Source organism: Phoca vitulina, unplaced genomic scaffold, assembly GCF_004348235.1.
Source record: "Phoca vitulina isolate PV1807 unplaced genomic scaffold, GSC_HSeal_1.0 scaffold3, whole genome shotgun sequence".
Classification (NCBI taxonomy): Eukaryota; Metazoa; Chordata; class Mammalia; order Carnivora; family Phocidae; genus Phoca; species Phoca vitulina.
In genome coordinates, this window is record NW_022589706.1 from 53,344,440 (window position 1) to 53,362,651 (window position 18,212).

The 18,212-nt window shown below is 38.3% G+C and overlaps 1 protein-coding gene across 1 annotated transcript in view; it reads left to right on the forward strand.

Annotated features, from left to right (window-relative positions):
• LOC116629327 (alpha-fetoprotein-like) overlaps positions 1-18,212 on the forward strand; it is a 43,723-nt gene that overhangs the window by 7,883 nt on the left and 17,628 nt on the right. The window contains exons 5-11 of the mRNA XM_032399630.1: positions 751-883; positions 3,898-3,995; positions 5,013-5,142; positions 10,534-10,748; positions 12,410-12,542; positions 14,169-14,266; positions 16,888-17,026. Of these exons, the coding sequence (XP_032255521.1) occupies positions 751-883; positions 3,898-3,995; positions 5,013-5,142; positions 10,534-10,748; positions 12,410-12,542; positions 14,169-14,266; positions 16,888-17,026 (946 nt within the window). The remainder of the gene's footprint in view (positions 1-750; positions 884-3,897; positions 3,996-5,012; positions 5,143-10,533; positions 10,749-12,409; positions 12,543-14,168; positions 14,267-16,887; positions 17,027-18,212) is intronic.

Here is an 18,212-nt window from a genome sequence, read left to right on the forward strand (position 1 = left end):
AGTTACATGTTCTCAACCTAACTGCAAGGGAGCCTGGAAAAGGAGTCTCCCTGTGTGCACAGGAAAAGAAAATGGATTTGTGTGAGCATTGAGCCAGTTTTTGCCTGTAATGTCATCTTGTTGAATATTTTTGCATGTGTGTCTGTGGGGTCTTTTGAGCAAGCTTTGCAAAAATAGGAGGAGATAGGTATTACAACTGAAAGGCAGAGGTGATGCCCCGGCTCTTCGAGTGTGAGGAATGAATGAACTAGAGAGGGAAATAAAGACAGGGGACTTAGTAACAAACCAAAATATTGAGGGGCATACCTTGGAGGACAATGGCCTTAACTTTCCTAGTCTAGAAAGAACTTCTGGATGATCTTGAGAGACTCCTCCCCCATCACTAATAGATTCTAAACTTAATCCTCCCGCACCAGCTGTACAATCCGGCATTTACAATTCAGTTTGGACTACTGAACTTTCTATCTTATACTTCTTATATAAAAATGACAAGTTTTAGTTACTTTTTCTTTCCCCACCAGCCTGGAAGTTACAGTTGGTCATTTCATGAGCATTCAGTGAATGTCTGACTAACTTCACAGTGATCTGTCCAGAGTGACGTGAACATGTGATGTGTTTACGTATCATCCTACCTCATCTCTTTCACCATGAAATTCTAGAAGTTCAGGTCAACAAAACTAGATGAAGAAACAGTGTTGGCACATGTTCTTGAATTCTAAATACCACAACTTCATATTTTCCAAATTACAGGTACATTTATGAAACATCTCAAAAGCATCCATTCTTGTATGGACCCACTATTCTGACCATGTCTGCTTGCTATGAAACAGCTATTCAGTCATGTTGCCAAGAAGAAAATAAAACTGAATGCTTCCAGATAAAGGTAAAATATTCATATGTCAACTGTTATTTAGAGCCTTGCTCTGCAAAGTGTGGACTGTGGACCAGCAGCGTATGCATCACCGGGCAGCTCATTGGAAATGCAGAATCTGAACCTCTTCTCCAGATCTACTAAATAAGACTTCATTGTAACAAGATACTGAGGCAATTCATATTGTTATTACAATTTGAAAAGTATGATTTAGCATAGACATTACTTCATCATAAGTATTTAATATTCAAGTTACTATTGTTGCATATCAAAACACTCCAAAATTTATTGACTCAAGCCAACAACAATTATATTATTATCTCTCATGATTTTTGTGGGTCAGGAGTTCAGGAAGGGCTCATCTGGGCAGTTCTGGCTCATGATCTTTCTTGTGGTAGAACTCTGGGGAGCTGAAGCACCTGGGGGCTAGCTCAACATCGCTTTCTTCTCATAGAGTCTCAGGGCCTCTCCACGTGGTCTCTCTGCCTTGGCTAGTTTGGGATTGCCCACAGCATGGTAGCCTCAGGGCAGCTGGATTGCTTACATATAGCCAAAGTCTTCAAGAATGCATATTCTAGTGGCTAAAGCAGAAGTTGTATGGCCTTTTTATGAGCTAGCCTCAGAAGTTACTTCTGTCATACACTATTGGTTGAAACACCATAAAACCTCACCGGTTTAAAAAAGAGAGTATATAGGGCACCTGGGTAGCTCAGTTGGTTAAGCGACTGCCTTCGGCTCGGGTCATGATCCTGGAGTCCCTGGATCGAGTCCTGCATCTGGCTCCCTGCTCGGCAGGGAGTCTGCTTCTCCCTCTGACCCTAACCCCTCTCATGTGCTCTCTCTCATACTCTCTCTCTCAAATAAATAAATAAAATCTTAAAAAAAACAACAGGAGAGTATATATACTGTACCTCTTGATGGGAAGATTGTCAAAGTCTCACTGTAAGAAGAGCCCGGGATAGAAGATATTGCTGCAGCCATCATTGGAAAATACAATCTATCACACTTAATTTTAACCATGTGGCCTTTTCTCTTTCATTGAAAAGATGTAAATCAGTGATTAGTTCTAAGATAAAAGTACTTTTCACGCATCTCCTTAAAGATTTCAAATATCAACATAAAATGACCATCTTTACTAGAGAGGGCACCAGATGGATTTTCCAAAGGTTGTACTGAAATGAGTAGTAGTTTGATAGTCATTTTGATGAATTCAAGACTAAATGCAGTGCCACTTTATTCTTACTGTTTTCTTTGATCTTCTCAGTGCAAATTTATCTCATATTCTTCAAAACCCCTATTTCTCTATTCCTCTCAACCTATTTTTCCTATCGAGCTCCTCATTATCTACCTTAGATAAGAAATTAAATAATGTATCTAGAGAGTTTCTGGCACATGCTCAGTACTCAATAATTATTGCTATTATCATTAAAGATATTATCATTATCATAGAGAGCTTTAATATATTACCTCCCTCTCCATTTGTCCCCTAGTGACTTTTTCAGAAGTCAATTCTGAGTTCCTAAGCAGGACAGTCTTTTTTTTCCTTTTAGGTTTGTATTAATGAAAAACAGAAAAACAAATGATCATGCAGACTTATATCTCATTACTTCACATTTCTAAAGAATGAACTTTTTTGTGGAGGTTAAGCTTTTTTTTTAAAGTAACTTGTGCTTACTCTTTTAAGTTTTCTTAATCTTAACTCTTCTCAGTGGAGAATTTTCCTTAATGTATAACATGCCCCTATAAAGTTAGCCAAGAGTTCTTCCCTCCTCTACCCCACTTTATGATCTTTACAGTATTGCTGCTTCCAGGATGTCCATTCCTAATGGTTCTTGCTTATTCCTCAGAGAAAATGACATAACCAAGTGTATAAAAATTGTGTTTATGATTAGAGAATGTGGTTTATGAGTTAAGTCTTCAGAGACTCTTGAAGAAGTAGACAAGCTTGTTTGTACTAGATTTTAAATGAGTATACTACAACAAAATAAGGATTAAAGCAATAATTACATTTATAATTAATTATAAAATATAATTAGTTAAATTTAATAATAATTACTAAATTAAATTATAATTATTGTGCTAGTTTTATGGTTTGAATATTGCCTTTGTATATATTTTTTAACTTGTTCTTAAAAATAGCACTGTAAGGTATAGTTAGCCAAAGTAAAAATAATCTATGGTCATTATAATGTTTTAAGTGAAAATATAGAGCTGTTCTGAAATTTTAAAATATTACTAATATTCCCAGCACACAGAGATACCAATTTTAGTATATTTCCTTTTATTCATTTTTCCATTCACAGATTTTATTTTGTACATTGTTGTGATCACACTGAATATCTAGTTTTGATTCGAGATTTAAATATATCTACTTTTTATTAGAAGTATACATTTTGTCAAAATTAATGTGCCATTATTTATTTTACCATCACTCTGCTGTTGAGACATTTTATTTGTCTCCAAAATGTTGCCATTGTAACAAAACATGCATGTTCTTCTTTTTTAATAATTGTGGTTTTTTTTATGTAGAAGAATTTATTTGCGATAGTTTCCAAAGTAAAAATCCTGGTTTAAAAATTATGAACATATTTGGGGGGGGGCTTCATTAATGTATATTGCCAAACTGGAGCATATATTCTAGATAAGCAGTAGGAGACATGTCCAAGATGACAGAGCTAGTAACTTGATAAAAACAAAATACAACTGTAAGACATTATTGAAATTTATTCTTGTGGCTCTCTGGATTTTTGGTTGCTCAATTTCATGTCTTCTTTTTATTCCAAATGTTCGAGGTTCTAGAACAAGTGATTTCTGGGAAGTAAGATGCTATTTTATAAAACAAACAAACCAACAAACAAACAAACCACATTGTGCTTTTGCATTTGGTCTCTTTTAAATAAGACAATAAGGACTTTCTAATTTTGAGGAGATAAACAACTTTTACTTTTCTTTCTCGTTTACTAACGACAAGAGGGACTTTTGCTGTTACAGACACATTTCTTTGATGAGTGTTTTTCTACTTACAGCTAGAACCCATCAGAAAATACGTTAGAGAAATATCTTTGAGGCATCACCATTTATGTGAAATTGGGATTAAATTCAACCACAAAGTAGCCAAAGCAGTGTAAGTTACTGATTGACATATGTGAACTCTGTTGCTGTTGGATCACCCCATTTGATCAAACTCATTTGAAAGATCATTTTTTTTTTTCATTTAATAATGTCTCTCAATGCAAACCTGGTTCCTTTCTCTACAGCTATGCTACTTGCCTATTCAATAGGGCACATAGAGCTGGGCTTGAAACTACACAATCCTCATCTCTATCCACTGTCTCCTGCCTCAGTTTCTTCCATCTGCTCAGACCCCTTATCTCTGCCTTAGTGCACAAAAGATTCTGTACATGAAGATGCAGGCTCTTAATTGTTCCACCTGATAAAACCTGGCAGACAAAATGTATTCTTTTCTTTGGGAAGATAGGAAAGATTTTCGCTCTAGTGTCATGCAGAACAGAAAAATCTAGTGGTGTTTTGTGGGTGGGGATGGAAGAGTGTGGGGTGAGGAGAATTTGATGTTACTCAGTGTGCCTCTTTCCTGGCCCAGATTGTATTTCTGTCCAAGTTTACCTGTGAAGGGTTGTATCCTTCCTTATATCACCTTCTTGCCTAATCTGGGACAGCATTGGGCTGGATGGAAGCTTAGTTCTCTTTATAAGGCAGGCCCATTTTCCCGATTGCCAGAGACATTTTGGGGATGTTGCTCAGTTGTCAATGGGAGAAGCAAGGGAGACCCAAGACTCTTAGAATTATTGTCTTTATGATGAAGAATTTTACTTGGAAAGTCAGGTCAGATAAATTTCCAAATTATCCATCTAAGCAACTCAGCTTCTTAAGTGATCATTTCAATGATGAAAATGACTATATTTTGCATGATTATGAATTGAATGGTGTTTGTTTTGTGATTTAGATCTTTGTGTGGCTCTGAGTGCTATCATGGAAGAAATGGAAGGCATTTAAAATATACTCTCTTCCTCCTACATTTGCAAATGTGTTTCTATTATTTTGGTTACTCAATGAACTAGAACTAATTTTAGAAAGGATTGAATTCAAAATACGGTTTCAGATGTACTTATTTTTCTTTCAGGGAATTGGTTCTGCTGACTAAAAAACAACCCAAAGCTGACTTTTCTGAAATTGCCAGGCTGGCCGTGGATATTAAAAATCTGCATCAGACATGCTGTGAAGGAGACGTAGTAGCATGTGTACTTGGCAGGGTGAGAGCCTCTCCTTTCTTAAAACTCACCTCAGTCTTGAAAATCTTGCAATTCTTTTTTTTTTTTAAGATTTTATTTATTTGAGAGAGAGAGAGAGAGAAGCACAAGCAGGGGGAGGGGCAGAGGGAGAAGCAGACTCCCCGCTGAGCAGAGAGCTCAAGATGGGGCTCAATCCCGGGACCCTGAGGTCAAGACCTGACTTGGGGGCAGATGTTTAACCGACTAAGCCACCCAGGTGCCCCAAAACTTGCAATTCTTAAACAAAGGTGACCATGGTACGTCGTGAATCTAAAATAAAATAATGAGCATTTCTCAATCTTACCAGTAGAATTACCAGTCGTGTCTCCCCTCTTGTCTTGTCCCAGCTCAGGCAATGATTTTTTCTTCCTCCCTCCCCCACTTCTTTTCTCCCTCCACTCCTCCTTCCCTTCCTTTCTTCCTTATTTATCCTGTCTTTCTTCACTTTATTCTGTTATTCTTTAATTTTTAGAGCTGACCTCTAATTTCCTTCCAAACTGAGTTTATATTTTGTTCACCTTTGAATCCCAAGCAAGTCCCAGAATTGCAACCCAGAGCCCCAGGCCACATCAGCCTGGAGGAAAAAAGAAACGTCAAGAAAAAGATGTGGGCCTGAGGTTTGGGGGCACGATCTGCCCCTCATCCAAGTGTAAAGTCTCTAAATCCCAGAGAAGGAAAAATTGTAACTGTCAAAAACCTGATGAGGCTTTGGTAAATCAGAGGTTACAAGTCATGTTCCTATTCATTCTGCAAGTTAGAAAATTGAATAATGTTTCATCATGATAAATAAAATGCAGCAACAAAGAAGGACTAATATCATAATTTCATGGGGATGTCCATGACTCTTATGGACAGGAGCCCCCACCTTCAACTATTTTAGTCCCATTCCATGAAAGATTAAGGGATATGAGTAACTACAGGAATTAAAATAGAAAGGCATTGCATAGACACTCAGTAGCATCCCTCGGATTCTACGTCCTCAACCATTTATGTTGCTGGAACAGAGTTGGGGTCAGACCACAGCTCTTCTTTGGTACCTACTGTGGTTGTTAAGTCCATGTCATATTCAGCCCGACCACTGGGAAGGGTGGCCATGGTCACCGCCATGAGAGAGAGAGAGAGAAGCACAAGCAGGGGGAGGGGCAGAGGGAGAAGCATCCTGGAGATACACAATATAATGTCGTTCTTGAACTTCTCTCTGTATGGCAGGAATCCCAACTAGTGCTGGAAAAAACACTCCCCTGCATACTTAGAAGGAGTCCTGGCTTTTCAGGACAGGCTATTAGAATGTTATTTATGTGAAGATTAGGTGAACTTGGGGGGAAGAGTAAAGAGAAAGTGGGGGCCTGACAGACTCAATCATAATTAAAACAAAACAAAACAAAATCTCTAATATCCTTTAGCACATAAACAATACCTGTGCTAAACCAGCAACTCCATTTATAATTCTACACCTTGTCAGGAATGCCAGAACAATTGTTAATGATTTCATTGTATTAGCTAATATTCGCAAGCAATATAAAATAACTATAAATGGGGGTGCCTGGGTGGCTCAGTCGGTTAAGCGTCTGCCTTCGGCTCAGGTCATGATCCCAGGGTCCTGGGATCGAGCCCCGTTTAGGGCGCCCTGCTCAGCGGGAGGCCTTCTTGTTCCTCTCCCACTCCCCCGGCTTGTATTCCCTCTCTTGCTGTCTCTCTCTCTGTCAAATAAATAAATAAAAACTCTTTAAAAAATAAAATAAAATAAAATAAAATAAAATAATAACTATAAATTGTTCTAGCATTCCTGTCTTGGTCCAGACTTTCATGGAAACAGGTTTAAAGTTATTGACTTGAGAAAGGTATTGTGTATGTGTTAAGAGATTTTTCATTCTTATTTTAGAGATTGGTTTTTTCTTTTTTTTTCAAAGATTTTATTTATTTATTTGAGAGAGAGCGTGCACATAAGCAGGGTTCGGGGGAGGGGAGAATCTCAAGCAGACTCTGCGCTGAGCACAGAGACCAACAAGGGGCTTGATCTCACGACTCTGAGATGATGAACTGAGCCGAAATCAAGAGTCCCATGCTTAACAAATTGAGCCACCCAGGCATCCCAAGGTTGTTCTGTTTTTAATTAGGATGGATTCTTAACATTAGTAAATGTTCTTTTGTTTTCTTAGGATCATCATTTGATTTCCACTTAACTTATTCATTGGTGAATCATATTAAAAGATTTCTTAATTTTTAACCATCTTTAGATTGCTTACATCCATCTCATTTTGCTGTATTTCGAATTTTATATATACATAATTTTCAAATTTCTGTATTTGCATTTACATGAACTTGATCTAGAACTTTCAGGTTTTGGTATTCAGTTATGTTACCTTCCAAAAATTGCACTGTTTTCCCTTTCAAAATCTCTGAAATAATGTAACAATATTGAGAATGACCTGTTTTGTGAAGGTTTGCAAGAACTTGTCCATGAAACTGGAGCAGGGATTGAGACAGAAACCCGTGTGACAGTGCTCATCATGATAAATGCACCCTTTCTACTGTTTATTTTTCATATTGATTTAATGATCTTATTATTAGAGTATTTCTCCTAATGCTTTTTGGAATGGTGTATGGATTATATACCTTTGAATTATAAGTCCTAGAAAGTTTTTTATACTTACCAGTGCTTATATCATTCCCTGATGCTTCACAATATCACACCCAACTCAAAAAGCACATAACCTTTATAATAGATGTTAATTTTTAATATTAGGTGATATGAATTAATAGGGCTTATAAGTCTATTATATCACTCAGTCAACATAATTAAATTTTATGTTGTAGGGTCCTCTTTCTTTGACTTCAAGGCACTATTGACCAACATTCTGGGGTTGTATAATAATTGCTATAGTACAAACTTTAAAAAAATAATTTCTGCATGCAGCCGCTAATTCTAAGCATTTCACTTTTATTCAGCAAACACTTTTATAGTACTTAACCTGGGCCAGGCTCCTTTCTTTGTTCCTAATAATTATTAATCCGTTTAGTTCCCACAAGCTTAGGAAGTATTACTTTAACCCCCATGTTATAGATGAGGATAACTGAGGCATCGAGAAGCCATCAAAAGGAATGAGATCTTGCCATTTGCAATGACGTGGATGGAACTGGAGGGTATTATGCTGAGCGAAATAAGTCAAACAGAGAAAGACATGTATCATATGACCTCACTGATATGAGGAATTCTTAATCTCAGGAAACAAATTGAGGGTTGCTGGAGTGGGGGGTGGGGTGGGAGGGATGGGGTGACTGGGTGATGGACACTGGGGAGGGTATGTGTTCTGGTAAGCGCTGTGAATTGTGCAAGACTGTTGAATCTCAGATCTGTACCTCTGAAACAAATAATGCAATATATGTTAAGAAAGAAAAAAAGAAGAAGAATGTAGCAGGAGGGGAAGAATGAAGGGGGGGAAATCGGAGGGGGAGAAGAACCATGAGAGACTATGGACTCTGAAAAACAAACTGAAGGTTCTAGAGGGGAGGGGGGTGGGAGGATGGGTTAGCCTGGTGATGGGTATTGAGGAGGGCATGTTCTGCATGGAGCACTGGGTGTTATGCACAAACAATGAATCATGGAACACTATATCTAAAACTAATGATGTAATGTATGGGGATTAACATAACAATAAAAAAATTAAAAAAAAAAACAAAACTGAGGCATCGAGAAGCAAAGTAGCTTGCCTAAGTCACAAAGTTGGGAAGTAGCAAAGTCAAGATTAGAACTCAGGAAGTTTGACTTCAGAGCCAAGGCTGTCAAGCACTGCAATGATTTATTTTTCCAGTGATGACTGCAAAGGTGTGTCTAGAAGATGATAGGTGGTGGAAGAAGTTTTTCATCGACTTGGAACCTCTGTGTTCTCACAATTTCTTTCATCAATTTTCTTCTCCTCTTCTGCTACCCTTTAAAAATTGGTATTCCCAGTAGATCTGTTCTTGGTCTTTTCCTTTTTTATTTTACACATGTAGTCCGAGATGACTGGCCTTCAGTTTCAGGAGTAGAATTCAGTGGTTCATCACTTACATACAACACCCAGTGCTCATCACAAGTGCCTGCCTTAATGCCCATCACCCTTCTAGCCCATCCCCTGCCCACCTCCCCTCCGGCAACCGTCAGTTTGTTCTCTATCATGAAGAGTCTTTCTCCCCCCTATGTTCATCTGTTTCATTTCTTAAATTCCACATGTGAGTGAAATCATATGGTATTTGTCTTTCTCTGACTGACTTATTTTGCTTAGCATAATACCCTCTAGCTCCACCCATGTCATTACAAATGTCAAGATTTCATTCTTTTGATGGCTGAGTAACCTTCCATTATATATATATACCACCTCTTCTTTATCTATTCATCAGTGGCACTGGGCTGCTTCCACAGTTTGGCTATAGTGAATGCTGCTGCTGTGAACATTGGGGGGTGCATATGTCCCTTTGAATTAGTATTTTGTATTCTTTGGGTAAATACCTGGTAGTGCACTTGCTGGATTGTAGGGTAGTTCTATTTTGAACTTTTTGAGGAACTTCCGCCCTGTTTTCCAGAGTAAGCCCCATCATTTCTCAACTACATTTTCTCAATAACCCCCAAAGATCCTACATATCATTTCCCCAGATATGTCATATAATCTCACTTCCAGGATTTTTTATATATAAAGATGAATAATTTTGGAATGTTCTTCCTCTTCCTTAGTTTCCAAGTAACTTTTATTTGTCCTTCAGGACTCATGTTGTTTAAGATCTTCACTCTGACCTCCACCCAGTCTGGATTGCCAATCTTTTTTCTTCCAAAGGGTCACATATGCACTTCTCCTACAACTTCTGTTATACTGCATTACGATTGTTGTTTAATTATTTGACTCTCTAATTAGACTGTGAGTTTCTTAAGTGCAGAGATTAATTTATTCATATCCACACGTACATAATTATTTGTGTGTGTAAGTAAATATGTTAAATATGTAAGCATAATAGTAATATTATAACAATATATGTGGTAAATGACAGAGACAAAATGTTTTCTAAACTGGAATCCTAAAACAATAACAATGATAACAAGACAATAAAACTCTCCTTTGTATCTTGTGGGGCTAACCATGGAAACAATACTCTAGTTGGTCTCCCCTTAAGTTCCTTAAGAGATGTGAAAAGAGCTTGTGACACTTGAGTGAGGTCAAATAGAGAAGACTTCCTTATTAGAACAAGTCACTATACATGACCTTTTGGGTCTCTCAGTTTGCCAAGGATAAAGCAATAGAAGATGCCAAGTTCTTCTCTGGTTTTCTAGTAATAACAATAAAAATAAATAAGTTCAGAATGAAGTCATCAAAAACAACTGCTCCTTTTGATGTTTTATAGAGCCAGCTTATGAACTATACTTGTTCCAAGCAGTCGATCCTCTCCAGTAAAATCAGCCCATGCTGTGCGCTGCCGGTGCCATTCCAAGGGGAATGCGTTATCAACTCAGAAAATGACGATGAACCTGATCTTCCATCTTTGCCACTCAGCAGATTTACAGAAGACCGATTTGTATGCGCACAGTTCTCCAACAAGCCAGATGATTTCCTGCAAGAGTAATACAGCTTTTTGTAAAATCTTTGTAATGGAGTACTATATTTATGGACTTTCTGGGAAGGGTTGTAGACTTGAATGATGACAGAGGCTAACCCATGATGTAAATGAGTGACTCAAATTGTTCAAGAGGAGATGCTTGGTGGAGTCAAAAGTGGCAGCTACTTATACAGCTCCAGCCACTTGTTAGCATATGGGAATGTAGGCTTCGGGTAGTTGGGTCTACTGCATTTTATTTTATTTTATTTTATTTTATTTATTTTATTTTTATTTAAATTCAATTAATTAACCTATAGCGTATTACTAGTTTCAGAGGTAGAGGTCAATGATTCATCAGTCTTATATAACACCCCGTGTTCATCACATCACATGCCCTCCTTAATGTCCATCACCCAGTTACTGCATCCTCCCACCCCCTTCCCCTCCAGCAACCCTGCATTTTGAAAGAAGCTGGAAGTTGCTTGATTTTTAAGTGTTGACAACTAATACAGAATTTTTAAAAACACAGTGAGGGTCAAGTATTTGCAAACTTTGCTCTAAGGTACTCATCCCTAAGGAATGGCTTCAGATTGGTATACCTGGTGAGCTCTTCTATTTTAATTAATTTAATACCTACTACCAAAGCCATGGTGTGGCTTTTAAAGATTAGAGAGATGGAATATTAACATCTCAGGTGTCCATTCTGAAATGCATATTAATTTGTGCAAGACAAACTGATTTCAATATGTAATATTAAAACAATATTGCTGTGTGATTGAAGTATTTCCAAAGTCACTTTGTGAAGCATTATTTGGAGCAATTAAACTCCAACAATGCGTAAGAATTTGAGTTTTCTTCAAAGCTTTTTGTAGAATGACTTGAGCTATATTTCTGAAATTACATTTGATATGGCTTATAAAAGTAAATGTCACTGCCTGAACCCACTCATTCCTAAACTTGCATTTGGTACTGGAAAAGTCGATAGGCACAACTTCCTATGGGAAATCACATTAAGCTATGAGTTGGGAGACCAGATTTCCAAAGACTAGCTTTGTCATGCATAAACTTTGGAATGTAGGTCAAGCCACTTAATTTCCTTAGGCTCTTGCGTTCCAGCTGCTAACTGAGGGGTTGGATAAGATCACTTCAAAGGTGCTTGTGATTCCTTTGTAAACATTCTAGAGTCCAGATTTCTCTTTCTTGTAACCCAGAAGAATGTATAGATTATGCTTGGACCACTCCAGCTTGAAAACTTAGCTGGAAAAGAGGGGAAGATGATGATTTAATACCTCGCTAGCACTTTCTATCAAAAAAAAAAAATTCTAATACTTATAAAATCTAGCTTCAAAGATGATTGAGAAAAGTGTGCTCCCATCCAAATACTGGAAATTAATTTCTCATAAAAATAAGTAGTGACCCTGAGCCAGAAACTATCAGCTTATCAGATTGTTTTGGTTTCAAGTTCTGAATCTGACACCACTCCTGTGTGACTTTGGAAAAATCACGTAATTTTATTGATTCTGTTTCTTTATCTCAAACTGTAGTCAATTAAACCTCCCTGCCATCCTCCCAAAGTTTCCAAATGCCTAAAATCAGTGAAAATATTGAATATTTTTCATAATCATAATTGGGTTTTGAAAGAAAACTCATGGCTTCTGAATTTTACTGTTTCATATGGATACAGGTTTCTTTATGAATATTCAAGAAGACATTCAGAATTGGCACTTCCTGTGATTTTAAGAGTGGATACGGTATATCAAAATTTATTGGCAAAATGCTGCAAATTAGAAAATCCTCTGGAATGCTATAGCCATGGGGTAAATGCCTTTTTATTTTTTAACTTGTTACTCATAAGTGATTACCAACATAGGAAAAATTCCTGTGCTGTTGGTAGCGCCATATTTTGTAAAAGGATTGTGCGCCTTCTTGCTAATTGCCAACACTGCACAACAAATACGACTTCCATCTAAACCAAAGGCCCCATCATCATACTATAGCAGGTCCCTAGGTGAGTCACTGTCTTATAGATTCTGTGCTTCATGAAACGTTCTCTGTGCCATCTTCCCTTTTAATGAGTGTCTGCTGGGAACCGTAGCAGATGGCATGAAAGCACAGCATATTAGGGTATGAGAAGATTGACTATTTCCATTAAGTAGTCCTGGAAACTGTCCCTGTTTCAGGCCAGAAATCATACTGTTCACAGTCAACAGCTCTGTTTGTGCATCTGACATGAAAAAAGCAGGTGACCTTACATATGTGACTAGATGATCACTTATCCGTGGATTACCAGGAACCAGGTTGGTTCTGGCTTATGTTATTCTAAGCAATGGCTTACATATTTACAGAGGGTGGGGTAGTGGTAGAGTATTGAAGGCATCTCTTGTCCTGTCTGGGCTCAAGCAGGTATATCTATCACATTTCTGTTCCCAGAGAGAAGGATCAGTGAAGGTAATTTATTCCCCTGTGGGTGAGCACCCTTTTGTAGCATGCCCAGTAGACCTCCACAATAATCATTATGATAATAGCACCTTACAGGAGCATGGATGTTTAGAGTTCACAAAGCAACTTTACAACCAGTGTCCTATTTGATCCTCACACCAGCCCAGTAACATAGGTAATGCCAGAATTATTAACTGCATTTTGTAGATGAAAGTATTGAGTTGTAGAAGGTTTAAAAGTCTTGCCCAACTTCACACAGGCAGTAAGGACAAGGCTAAGGGTTAAATCCAGGCAAACAGTTTGCAAATCTGGTAAAATTTTCACTGTAACAAACACTGCTCAGTAAGATCAGGTACACTGGGTCAGATTAGTTAGGATGATAACCTGTCCTCCTACTGAAGAACTAAGCCTGAAAGGTCACTTGTATTTTCCCACTGGAATTTTATGTGCACAGTTGAAGAACTCTTTGAACTAGCAGTTAGTTCCGAGATTTCCATTTGATTCACTTCACTGTGTATTTGTGGAGTGCTTTACCATATTAAAGGCTGCTGCATGTTTTTATTAAACCGTGACTTCTTAACACGTATCTGTATTTCTATGCCTATGTCTGTATCTCTGTATCTGTGCTGTTTATGTAAAAAGGCTGTATTATTAAATATAACCAACACTCTCTGACCAATCAAACTTAGATCTGTAAACTACCTTTAAAGATCTCTTTGGCTCGATGAATGATTTGCCTTGTGCTTGTAAAATACACTGTATCAACCCACAAATGAATTTATATCATCAGAAACTAAATATCAGTCTTGTTGTACCACTTCTTTTCTCCACAAAGTACATGGCCATTCCCGTTTTACCAGAACGTGTTTTTCAAGATTTGCAAGCTCACTAAGTAAATAAAGCCCTGGGCTTAGGAAAACAGTTACATTAAACTATCAGGGTTTTGCAATCTTACCTCAAGATATATTGTTACAGGGATAACACTGATTATCTTTATTTTCCAGCAAGAGATGTTCCAAAGAGTGGTTCGTGAAAGCCATGAGCGTGTAAAACATCACTGTGATTTACACAAGAAATTAGGAGATGCTAACTTCCATGACTGGTAGGCTTCCAAGATATTGTCCAGATTTATGCTTGTTAGTGAGTTTGTGTTAACTCCTGATGCTGAGAGCTGCTAAGATTCTACAACCAACCTTGAAATCTCAGAGGCCAAGGGAAAAATGAGTTCAAAATTAACCTAGCTATCTTTGTCTTGATAATACAGATGTCCCCATAGCCTTAGGTGTTTCTACATGGCTTTCCAGGCCAGTTTCCAGATTCCGGCCAATATCCAGAAGTTAGGGAACCAAGCAGGCCCTGGCTGCTTTCCTGCTGTCTCTTTGGGTCTTCTCCCTCACACCTAGACATTTAGTTAGGGCTTTGCCTGCAGTGGTAGGATCCTTTTGTCAGTTTCAAGTCTGGTCATATAGTAAATTTAGTACTTTCACCATGGAGGGTAGAGATGAATAGATACCTTAGTTATTTGCCAGAGAGAATACATAAGCCTCTTGTGTGCAGAGAGATGATATTTCAAAGATCACTATGTCAAAAACCAAAAGCCAATTTTTAGTAATCTTTAGGGTCTTACTGTAATAGTCTATTTAGTAGAGTGTTGAGGAAAAAATCAGTTTGATATAGTGTCCCATAAATTCAGCTTGAAATTGATGTCGTTTTAAGACTCTACTTACATCACATTTGCTACTGTCCCATTAGCCAAAGTAAGTCATATGGCCAAGCTGAGTCAAGGGGTAGAGAAATAGACTCAACCTCTTGATTGGAGGATCTGCAAAATATTGTGTCCATTTAAAAAACATATATATATATCACACCACGTGACTTGATTTGGCTAATAAAATGTGAAAACTTTGGGGGCAGAAGCTTTAACAACCAATGCATATTTTTCTATTTTCTCCTTTCCTTCTGATACAATATCCAGATACATTTGAGATGGTAGCTGATCTATCTGCCTTGGTTCCAGATAAGCAGAGCCACCATGCCAAATTGCACTGGACATATGGCTTGAATAAGAAATAAACCTTTGTTTCTTTTTTTTTTAAGATTTTATTTACTTATTTGACAGAGACACAGCAACAGAGGGAACACAAGCAGGGGGAGTGGGAGAGGGAGAAGCAGGCTCCCCGCTGAGCAGAGAGCCCGATGCGGGGCTCAATCCCAGCACCCTGGGATCATGACCAGAGCCGAAGGCAGACACTTAACGACTGAGCCACCCATGCGCCCCAAGAAAAAAATCTTTGTGGTTTGAAACCATGCAACAAAGTTGCATTTTTTGTTATTGTTACAAAACCTAGTCTATCCAAACTAATACAAAAATTGTGCAGTAATTAAAGTGATATCTTAAAGGAATAAATAAATAAATAAATACATACATACATAAAATTAATATCCAGAATAATGGATCCAGAAAAAAATTATTCTTTCAGAAAGAATATTTGGCTTATTACTTCTATATTGTGTTCATTTGCTAATGTCTAGTTTAAGGATTAGATCTGTGGTTCTCAAAATTTAGAGTGTATCAAAATTACCTGGAGGACTCGTTAAAACGCAGCCCCATCCCCAGAATTTCTCATTCTGTAAGTCTGAGATGAGGCCTGAGAATTTGCATTCCTAACAAGTCCCCAGGGTTGCTGATAACTGCTGGTCCATGAGTCACACACTAGAACCACCAGATTAGGTTGCCTGCTCATTGGATGTTACAGCTAAATTCTTTCCCCAACTCCATTATAATATAAAAGCAATGATTGATTCTGATTTTTTGTTGTCTTCAAATCCAGGTCAGTAGAGTCTTTCTCCTTAAAATCTTCCTCATATCCCTCTATTCCCACCACCACTTTCCTAGTTGAGTCTATCATTGTCTCTCACCTGGATTTCTGGAATGGCCTTCAACTACTATTTCCCTCATGTTGCTTCTTGCCCACCTTCATTCATTCTTTATATGGCAACTATAATTATCCTAAAAACGAAGCAAATCTGATTCTGTAACTAAGCTTTCTTCCTCTTTCTGTCTCCAATCCCCAATTACCACCCCCAAACTCCACAAAACAAAACCACAATCACATTCAATGGCTCCCCTCCCACTTTTACTCCCCTTCACCAGGCTCATTTTTTGTTATTGTTAGATCTCAGCCCACCTGCCATTTCCTCCAGGAGGCATGCCTGACCTTCCTGAGATGGGATTAGATGCCATTCTCTATGCAGCTACAGCACTCTAAATTCCTGTCACTACATTGAGTGTTCCTGCTCTCTCACCCATTAGGATGTGAGCCCTGTGAAATTAAGGCCTGTTTGCTGATTGTTGCTGCCCCCCTATTCCTACACACTGTAGACAACCAATACAGGCTGTAAGAGCCTGTGTATACATTTATTTCAGAAGCTGTTTATTAAGTCTGATTTTGCAGCCATCCAAATTAGCTCTCACAGTATCCTTGATAAGTATCCCCCCCCCCCAGCAAAGGATCAGGGTAGAGTAATGTGTGAGGTGTGAAGAGAATTCTAGGTATATTGAATAAGTTCTTGGGTCATTGGAACAAGGACTAAAAAGAATTAAACCCTGTTTAATGTTTCGTTCAACCTAAGCTAGAGATTGTCAAATACTGAGGAAACTCTAGAATTCTTCATTTTAGGCACATGGTCATTGCCAGGAGTAAGAGGAAATTATTCTTTCAGGCTCATAATCCTTTATACTAAGAAAACCCCAGAACTATCTGCTCAAGAGTTGGTTACATTCACAAAGAACATGGCAGCCGCTGCCACCAAATGCTGCCCACTGAGAGATGGGCAACAATTTGCCTGCATGGAGGACTCGGTAAGTCCGTCTTGACCTCATGTTTGCCTGTTCTTGAAGTCCTAATCTCTAGCCTCCAGCAATCAATCTCATGTTTGTGGACACATCATGAATTGTCAATGGAGCTTAATATTTCTATCCCCAGGAGACCTTCTTTTAGGCCAGCTCATGCCAATTGTCTTGATTAGCAGCAGAGGTAAGACTGTTATTTCTCTAATGGTGGTGATGTCAGATTCAACAAGTCTTTACCTAGATCATACTCCACGGTCTAACTCTTGGATTTTCAAGCCAACAAAATTGACTTTGTCAACAACTTCAAAGAAAATGCTGATTTTAGACTAAGTCATCCTAATCAAATGTATAGGAAAAAACAAAACAAAACCAAAAAACAGTCACCACACCTCTGCACTGGATGTTTTTCCACACAAGAAGCAATTTTCTGTGACACCAGCTGGGTGTCCTACAATTTAACTCATTCTGACAACTCTATCTGGAGATGACGTCAGATTCCACAGGTTAAGGGCTCAGTCCTACAAGACTGCTCCCATCCCACTTCAGATAACATTTGCAAGTCCAGGTTGTCCCCTGTGATTTTGACTAACCAGCTATAAATCTAAGGTTCCCAGGATCTCCTTCTCAGGTTTGATTAATTTGTTAGAGCACCTCATAGAACTAAGAGGAACACTTACTTAAGTTCACCAGATGGGTAAAATATTTGATAAAGGAAAATGAGAACTTCCAAATGAAGAGATACTTAGGGTGAGGTCTGGGAGCATCCTGACTGCAGAAGCTTCTGTTCCTGTGGAATTGGGATGTGTCACCTTCTTAATATATGGATGGGTTCACCCACTTGGGAACTTTCCAATGCCCAAACTGTTGGGATTTTAAAAAGCTTCCTTATGTATACATGATCAATTATTAACTCATTTCCAGCCCATCTCCCCTCTCTGGAGAATGGGGGGTGGGGTGGGGCTGAAAATTCCAAGCTTCTAATCATGGCTTGGGCTTTCTGGGACCCAGCCCCCATCCAGGAGCCCACCCAGAGTCACCTCATTAGAACAAAAGATGCTCCTAATTCCCTTATCACTTAGGAATTTACAAGGGCTTCAGAAGACCTTTGTCAGGAACTGGGGTCAAAGATCAAACATTTATATTGTCTATTATCTCACGTCAAACTCACAAGTGTTAAATTTATTAGACAGAATAC